At 41.8% G+C, this 8,771-nt stretch overlaps 1 protein-coding gene across 1 annotated transcript in view; it reads left to right on the top strand.

Annotated features, from left to right (window-relative positions):
• Positions 1-8,771, top strand: part of Glb1 (galactosidase, beta 1) — a gene marked incomplete at its 5' end in the record, with an annotated part of 80,548 nt that overhangs the window by 48,147 nt on the left and 23,630 nt on the right. Inside the window, 2 exon segments of the mRNA XM_005383635.2 lie at positions 5,882-5,956; positions 8,435-8,524. Of these exon segments, the coding sequence (XP_005383692.2) occupies positions 5,882-5,956; positions 8,435-8,524 (165 nt within the window).

The following is an 8,771-nucleotide window of genomic DNA, read 5'->3' as shown; positions in this document are numbered from 1 at the left end:
AGGGAAAATTGTCTCTTAAACTTATATGATGTGTGTGGCTAAGGGGAAGATCTAGGAGGGAAATCTGAAGACATAAGGTTTTGTGGAAGTTGGGAGTTTCTTCATTATTGTTTTTGAAGTGATGAGTGAAGGCACTTCTGTCATCGTTAAAACAATGAAAGAGGCCCAAGGAGCCATGGACGCAACGCTAGTCTCTAGGTCACATGCCCACTCCTTCCCTGTCCTGTTTATAACTTGAGGGAGTTCCAGGACTCAACTGTAAGAAGGAAATACAATGAGTAGTTCCTAGGGACCTGGGAGTAGTGCACGGAGGACAGAAGTGGCCCGTGAGCGTTCCGTGGACTGCTCATGGACTGTATACAGCTTGAACAGTGATATTTGTGCAGAGTTTATTTATTGTATTTATCTCCTCTTCCTTCCAAACTGTTACTAAATTACAAGGGATTTTTTTTTTAATGAAGCCAACGAGAGGGGAGCTATACATGACAGGTTTCACAAGATTTCTGTAAAAGGAAAGTTACTGTAGACGGAAGAGTGGTGACTGAGGACACAGGATGCAGAGACCCTGGTCTCCAGTGTGAAGAGGGCCCTCGTGTTGGCAGCTGGGCGCCTGGTGGCGGCGCAGGAGACCATGTGGGCCTTGAGCAGGGCATGGCGCTATGCTCCATGACAGGAGGGTGAGAGTTCACCGCCAGCCTGGGCTGCATAGTGTGCTCCGTCTCAAAACAAAATGATAACGAAAAACCAGGGCCTACTGGGAGGTCCTTAGGTCAGTTGGAGGTACTGCCCTTGGAAAGGACTTAAGTGTTGCTTAAGGGATCCTGGTTCATTCTGCCCGACATAGCCGCTCCAGCTTCTGCTTAGGAAACACGATCTCATCTCCTGTTTGTGTTCCCACTAATCACCCTGAGGTCCTCCCCAGAGCCAAGCCAACGCTGGTGCCATGAACAGTGAGCTCAATAAGCTACTGCCATTTCTCTCTTCTCCCTCCTCCCTCTCTTTGGTGTGCTGGGAATGAACACAAGGGCTCGTGCATGCTAGGCAAGTGCTTTACTCTTGAGGATTGAGTTACATTCCCAAGTCCTTTCTCATTTTTGACTTTTTGATACAAGGTCTTGCTAAGTTGCCCAGGCTGGTCTCAAACTTGTGATCCTTATGCTTCAGCCTCCTGAGTATCTGAGATTAATGATGTGTGCTACCACAGCAGGGCATGGTGGCACACACCTGTAATTCCAGCATTCTAGAAGGCTGATACAAGAGAGTTGCAAGCTTGAACCTAGCCTGAGCAACTTGGCAACTTAGCAATGCCCTCTTTCAAAATAAAAACTAAAAATAGAAGTGGTCTGGGGATGTAGCTCAATGTGAAGGGCTTGGGTTCAATCCTCAGTACTAGTTAGGGGGGATGCCACGGTAATGGCAAGCCTCTTTTCTTTTTAAAGTTAGCCTGCCTTGCATATTTTGTTATAGTAACAAAAAAAGCAGATCACACAAACATCCTGGAAATACAGGTGCAAGAAAGGAGAAAAACGGAGCTGAAAATAGGAAGGTTAATTAAATCCTGTGCATTTCCTATGAGGTCCTCCTTCCCAGCATGCTCACACCCACACTGTTCATCAGGGAGGCATCTTTCTACCGAGCAGAAAACCAGAGGAATTTTTTTCCTTGAAGAAAGTTTTAAAAGTAAATACTCTAAGCTGGGTGTGCTGGCACATGCCCGTAATACTAGCACTCTGAGGGCTGAGGCAGAGGATTGCTGTGAATTTGAGGCCAGCCTGGCTACATAGTAAGACCTTTCTCAAAAACAAACAAAAAGAAAAAATAAAACAACTCTAGAGCAGAGAACTTCCACATTATTCCTGACTCTGTTAAATTACCCTAAAACAAAGCCTTCAGGATGCAGAGATGACTTAAAATAGGACACTCACGGAGCTAAAGAATACTTGTTTGCATTGCTCTAAAATGTGAATGGACAAACAGGGATGACCAGCTGCAGGAAGACAGCCGTCAGTTCTACAGTGGGAAAGAGAAGAGCCAAGATGGAACGGAAAAGTGATCCTGGAGGCAACAGAGAATTCAGGAGATGGGTGCAATCTTAAGCAAAACCTCTGAAGTTAATAGCCTTTGAAAAGATTTGAGGAGATACTGCAGCCATGAAATATGAACAGGTTAGAACATGCCTCTAATCCAAGCACTCTGGGAGGCTGAGACAGGAAGATCACAAGTTCAAGTCTAGCCTGAGCAATTTAGCAGCTTAGCTAACTAAGTTTTTAAAAAATTTTAGTACATATTTACAGTGCCTAATGATTATATTCACTGCAGGGAGCTGGTACGTGTAGAGCTGGGAATGTCACAGTGTGTAGGCCCTAGGTTCAGTCCTTAGTAGCATGTGCACACAGACACACACACAGACACACACACAGATTCTTTGAAAAAGGAGCCAAAAAAAGAAAAGAAAAAGGAGCTACTAGAGAAAAAGAAGAATTTCTTGGAAATTAAAAATAATTTCCTAGAAACTAGGAGAAGACAGAGATGAAAATGGAAGAGAAAGGAGATATAGAGGAGCAATCTAGATGCCCAACTTGTTACTGTAAAAAGGGGAAAAAGGGAGAAAGAGAAATACTGTAGAATTTTTCCAAAATTGAATGGTATCTCTGACTTGCTTAGTATAATGAATATCATATGCATGCATTTGTATGTAATTTATATATAATGTCAATGTAAAATATAAGATACAAATGTGGATGCATCCCTGGAGAACTTTAGGACACTGAGAGTAAAGAGATGCATGCTTCTAGGGGAAAGAAGCCTTCAGAGGGACCAGGACGAGGCGGGTATGAGCCGCACGGACGATGGGGCTCAGTGGTACCCTGGCGTTCTATGGGAGATGCCCTCCACATGGGGTCCTGTGCCTTTCCAGGGCGGCAATCAGAGAGTCCAGAAGTTTCCTTCCCACACCCTGTTCTGCGGAAGTTACTTCAGACTGTGCTCTAGTGAAACGAAAATGTCATGAGACCCACAAACAGAAACTAAAAGCCAGGAGAATGATACAGGGAAGCCTCAAGATATGAAGCCTGTGGGAGTCATTTCCTTGCAGCCAGAAGACTGGTAATTCCAGATGGGAGTTATCTAGGGGAAGAATGGGTATGTGAAGGAACTTGATACCATCTTCAGAAATTTTAAATGACCTAAAAAGGCATTAACCTGTAGACAGAGAGAAGAAAGAAAAGCAATTACAAACTCCAGGAATGAGTTAAAGAACACAAAAAAACTGAACAAGATGGAGCCTCCCATCAAAGTATACAACTCTTAGCCAGGTGTAATGGTGCATGCCTGTAATCCCAGCACTTGGGAGGCTGAAGCAGGAAGATGACCATGAGTTCGAGGCCAGATGGGCTACATATGCAAGTTCAAGGCCAACCTGCACTACATAGTGAGACCCTGCCTCAAAAAAAAAAAATGTATACAGCTCTTAGCTGCACAGAGAAGAGTGTGTTTGTACCAAAATGTAGGCACCATTGATGGATTTTAAACTGAGTCAGTATTAAGATGAAAGGAAGACTTTCAGCTATAGCACAGGTGGTTTTGTCTGGACGGTGTAAAAGTATAGCCCATGGTTTGGAAAGGAGAGAGAGACAAAGGCTTAGGAGAGGGTGCAGATAACTTTACCTTAAAAAGTATGAGTACAAAAGAAATGGCTTAACTGGTAGAACTAAAAAATAAAGGCATAAAGATACTATTTTACAGTTATGAAGTAATCAGTGGAGAAAGTGAGAATAGTAACATGACCCTGTCGGCAGGAAAGGACGATAATCTGGGATAATTATACACTGGATAATGCTTCCATACATCAAAGAAATCAGTAATAATGTTTCAGATTCATCACACAAGAAATAATAGTATATTACTGAGAGATCAGAAGAAGCAAAATCAAAAATAAATTAAGTGACTTTTAAATAGTTGTCTCCAAAGGATAGAACGGAGAGAAAAGTGAAGTAGGAGACTGTTACTTTTCATTCTAATAGTATTTTGTCCTCTTCTTTTTAAAAGTCATTCATTTTTATTCATTTAGAAAGAGAAACTTGGATAGGGGATGGAAGAGGGGAAGGAAGGAGAGAGAAATGGAAGATTCTGAGATCATAATACAATCTACTTAGAAATGCCAGGTGGCCTTAGGTGTTTCTAAGGCTAGAGACATTATACCCAGATATTCCGACATTTCCCTCCCCCCCTCTCCATACATACACACATTTGTATACATAGCTGCACATGTATGTGCATATATACATGCATACAAAGGGTGATTGAAAGACACAGTGAAAGTTTAAAATTTAAAAACTTATTACAGAGGACACATGGCCAGGAGTGAGAGGTATGTTCAAAGTCAAGGGGACAGTTTGGGTAACTGAGGGAGAGTAAAGGCATCGTGTCTTTTAGGGTAATAAATTTTTTAATTTAAACATTCACCATGTCTTATGAACACCCCTCATTAATTACCTACTTACGGCAATTTCTGTCAAATATAACATACCGTGTATCCTTATCATACCGTGTATCCTTATATGTAACTTCTGCCTCTTCCCATAAGTTGAAATGACCACGCAGGGTAAAAGTTTTGGATCAATTCAAGCATCAAGGCTGCCATAAGAGTGCAACTATGGACACGAGAGAGGATTTCCAAAACTGCCTCAGAAAGTGGCAAGAATGATGGGATAAGTGCATTTGAAGCCAGGGCGAGTGTTGGGGGCGGGGTGAGACAGGGTCTCATCATGTAGTGCAGTCTAGCCTTGAACTCACTATGTAGCCCAGGATGGCCTCGAACTCATGGCGATCCTCCTTCCTCAGTCGCCTGAGTGCTGAGTGTGCCACCACTCCCAGCAAAAGGGAGTATTTTGAGGGAGATTAATGGTAATGTGTCTTACTGTAGTAAATTTTTAAGAATTTAAACATTCATGGTATATCTTGATCATACCTTGCATGGATATATATGTATATGTATATAGAATACATATTTAATATTTAATAAGATTTTATTTTTTACTGTAAAATAACCCCAAATTTAAAGAAAAGTTACAAGAGTAGCAGTTGTATGAAGAGTACCTGCGTATTCCCCACCCGGATCCCCTCACTTCGTACTAATGCCATTAGTACTCCACTCTGGCGGCTTCATCATTTGTGCTCTTTCTCCCTCCGTGTATGCATTTTCCAGATGGTTGGAGGGCTGTATACATCCCGACCCTTGGCCTTAACTGCTCAGAAATGTTTTGTAGAAATGTGTAGAAATACTCTCATATAACCACGGTAAATTTGACATTGATGCAAAACTTTAACGGAGCAATACAAGGAATAGTGCTCATCCTGCACTGCTCTCGTTTCAGGTTCTGTTTGGTCCGATATCTGTGTCCTGTTCTTTCTGTTTCCTTTTCTGTTTTCATTCTCATTTTTCTATTTGTTTTTGCTTTTTGTTTTAAAGTCTTTTGTTCAGCCAGGTATGGTGGCACACGCCTGTAATCCCAGCACTTGGGAGGCTGAAACAGGAGGATCGTTTCGAGTTCGAGGCCAGCCTGGGCCACAAAGTGAGCTCAAAGTCAGCCTGAACTGTATAGCAAGACCCTGTCTCAAAAAGATTTATAAAAAAAAAAAATTAAAGATTAAAAAAAAGTCTTTTGTTCTATAAGTATTTACATGATCCCGAGAGCTTAAAGCAAGACACACGCTTAGAAGTAAAGCATCTAGCAAATGCTGTTTTGGGAGAAATCGTGTGAGCCAAAAAGCGCAAGCACTGTTGTGTGAGACTTTGACTTTTTTTTGAAAAATGAATTTTATGGACATGTTTCTGAAGGTTTAACAGTTTTTCTTTTCTGTTTTGCACTTGCGTTTATAGTTTGAAAAAGTACCAGAGGGTATTATCCCTCCATCTACACCAAAGTTTGCATATGGAAAAGTCGCTCTGAGAAAGGTAAGAAAGAAAAAATACTGGGAGCGTTGAAAGCAGAGTGGGAGTGAGGGAATGGAATTTAGTCGAAGGGGCTAAAGTGCAGCGCTCCCTAACGGCCGGCTTCTTCCTTTTGTGTGAACCTGCCGTCTGCAAGCCTGCAGGGCTAGTCGCCGTTTCTGGGGAAAGGCAGCGATGGAGGATGGGTTTGCGTGCACGCTGGCAGGAGGGGCACATCCGGGAGAACGGGAATCCGCTCCTTCGGTTCAGTTATCATTTATAGAAAGCGCCAAGAGCACTGGTGGACGCAACATGCCAATCGTTATGCTGCCTGGCGAGGCTCTTTTCCATAATTCACACTGTCTTCTACGGAGTTCCCCGAAACCATAGGAATTTTGATGTTTCTACCCTAACTCGTACACGCCCCCTCGATCTCAAATTCATGTCTAATTTTTATAGTCTGGTTTATTGATAAGTGAGTCATTCAGGGAAAGAGATATAAATTAATCATAAATAAGAGGCAAGGATGTTTTATTCTAGAGAAGGAGAGAGATTTTAATAGTCAGATGCAGTGACGTAAGCAAGTGAATTTGTTTTGACCGTCTGTGTCTTCAGGTTTTCCCCTCTTATGATCCCCAACTCCTACATGTGTTCATTCACAAGAAGAAAAAACATGAGCAGCTTCTTATTTCTTAAGAATTTTGACATTCTAAAATAGCATCATGAGTTTTTATCTTTAAGCAAAATGCCAAACATGATTGTATAATTTTTCCATTCAAGAAGCCCTTTGACATTATAGTTGGTCTATTGAGCTCTTGTAACATTTTCCACCTAGTGTCAGATGTGTGTGCTACATGCTACAAAGAATGTGGTCTCTCTCTCTGATAGAAATCTCTCTTAAGATTATCAGACCTTAATCATACTTGTGAAGGGAACACCTTGCTTCTAGTTGTTCGTTGCTATAGCTACTTAAGGAAAAGGTTGTTGGTTGGTTTTAAAGCACTGAAAATTTATTTTTATGCAACAGAAAATAACTCCAAATGTTTAAAACAACAACATTGCTTTTTAAAAAGCTCACTTAATACCAAAACCACATACTCTTATCATGAAGGAAAACTGTGTGAGCAGACATGGCTTTTTATTGTTAACTAACTGTATACAACTTAAGGTAGCAAATAGACATATAACTGAATTAAATTTATGTAGAATATAGTTATATAAGATAAAAGCTTTTGTTATGAGTTATATTCCTTTTTGTTGTCCAGGTAGGACATAATTCACATAATTATGTGATACCCATATGGGTGGCGGCCTTGATGGAATTGTGATTAAGATTTTTTCTGCCTGACACAGTGGCATATACCTGTAATCCCAGCATTGTAGGAGACTGATGCAAGAGGATCCCAAGTTCAAGCCCAGCCTGTGCAACCTAGTGGACCTTATTTCAAAAGTTAAAAAAAAAAAAAATTTCCACAGTGCTGCACAGCAACCAGTCACCTTTGGAAATTGTTTATAAAATCCTCACTGAGCGTAATGGGGAATGGCTATAATCCCAGAACTCTGGGAGGCTGAGACAGGAGGATCGCTGCAAGTTCAAGGCCAGCCTGAACTGCATGATGAGACCCCATCCCCAAAAAAACAAAGCAGAAAGAAAAAAATGTTTAAAAAATCATGATCAGTTTTATGCTGGGAAATATCTGGGTTTTGGAGGCAAACGTAACTGCCAATCCTGGATCTCATTGCTTGAGTGAGTTGCTCTGAGTTTCATGGGGACAGTAATGCCTGCCAGTGTCCCCAGGCAGCTGTGAGGATAGAACAAGGTAGTAGGAATATGATGTTGAGACACATGATAGCGGGCAGCTATTGTTAGTGCTCTTATTGCTACATTAGAATAAACACCCTGGCTGCAGGAGTGCACAGTCCCTTGGGTTGGACCTGAGAAATATTTAGCCTGTCTACCAGGAGCTGGGCAGTGGGGATCAGCACAGCACCAAACAGCTACTAAATGACACCAGAACATTTGCTAGAGACAAGCTCACAGGAGCGTAAAGTAACTATAAAAGAATTATGATGCGGTGACATAATGGCACATCTAATCTTGGTGTAGCTGCTTCTAGTTACTATACTCTCTTTATAGGTAAAAATAACTATAAAAATAACTTGATGTTGTGGAAAGCTTTATGGAGGAGACAGCCTTTGAACCTTGGTTTCCATTTATTTCAAGGCCTGTCAGATTTATCCCGGAGCAGATTCTATTTCTAAATGAGTAGTTTGAAACTCTTTAAGACTACCATCATTTACATTTTTCATCAAGAGTTAGGGAGTGGATGAAGAGGGCCAAAAGTTACTAGGAACCAGCACTGAGTAGACTTTGAACGACCTAGGTTTATGTTGGGGTTTGGTCTAAGCCACTAATGTATCTGATAGTTTGGGCATAATATTACCCTCTACCATCATGACCAGTGACAGGCGACAGTAAGTGCTACTTTTCTTTCTTTATAGTTGAAGACAGTGGAGGGAGCTCTGAACATCCTGTGTTCCAGAGGGTCCACAAAAAGCCTTTATCCCTTGACATTTATCCAGGTGAAACAGGTAGGCCTTCAAAGGTAATGCTTCACCTTTCTCTACTGACACAGCCGTGCTTTCTGCACCTCCTCGCAGACAGAGCCTGTTTGCTGGCGAGGGAATGGAGCAGAGCTGGGGCGGGGGGCTGCTGGCTTTCCAGGCTCTTGAGCTGCATGGGGCTGATCTTCCTGCGTCTTATTATCACTCACATAAGAAGTGGCTCAACGTGCTTCAGCATAATTTTGTGAACGTTACAAATTCAAGGCATTGGCTG

Source organism: Chinchilla lanigera, unplaced genomic scaffold, assembly GCF_000276665.1.
Source record: "Chinchilla lanigera isolate Chin_1 unplaced genomic scaffold, ChiLan1.0 scaffold00020, whole genome shotgun sequence".
Lineage (NCBI taxonomy): Eukaryota > Metazoa > Chordata > Mammalia > Rodentia > Chinchillidae > Chinchilla > Chinchilla lanigera.
Note: the sequence above shows the minus strand (reverse complement) of the source record. Positions and strands in the feature narration are given on the sequence as shown.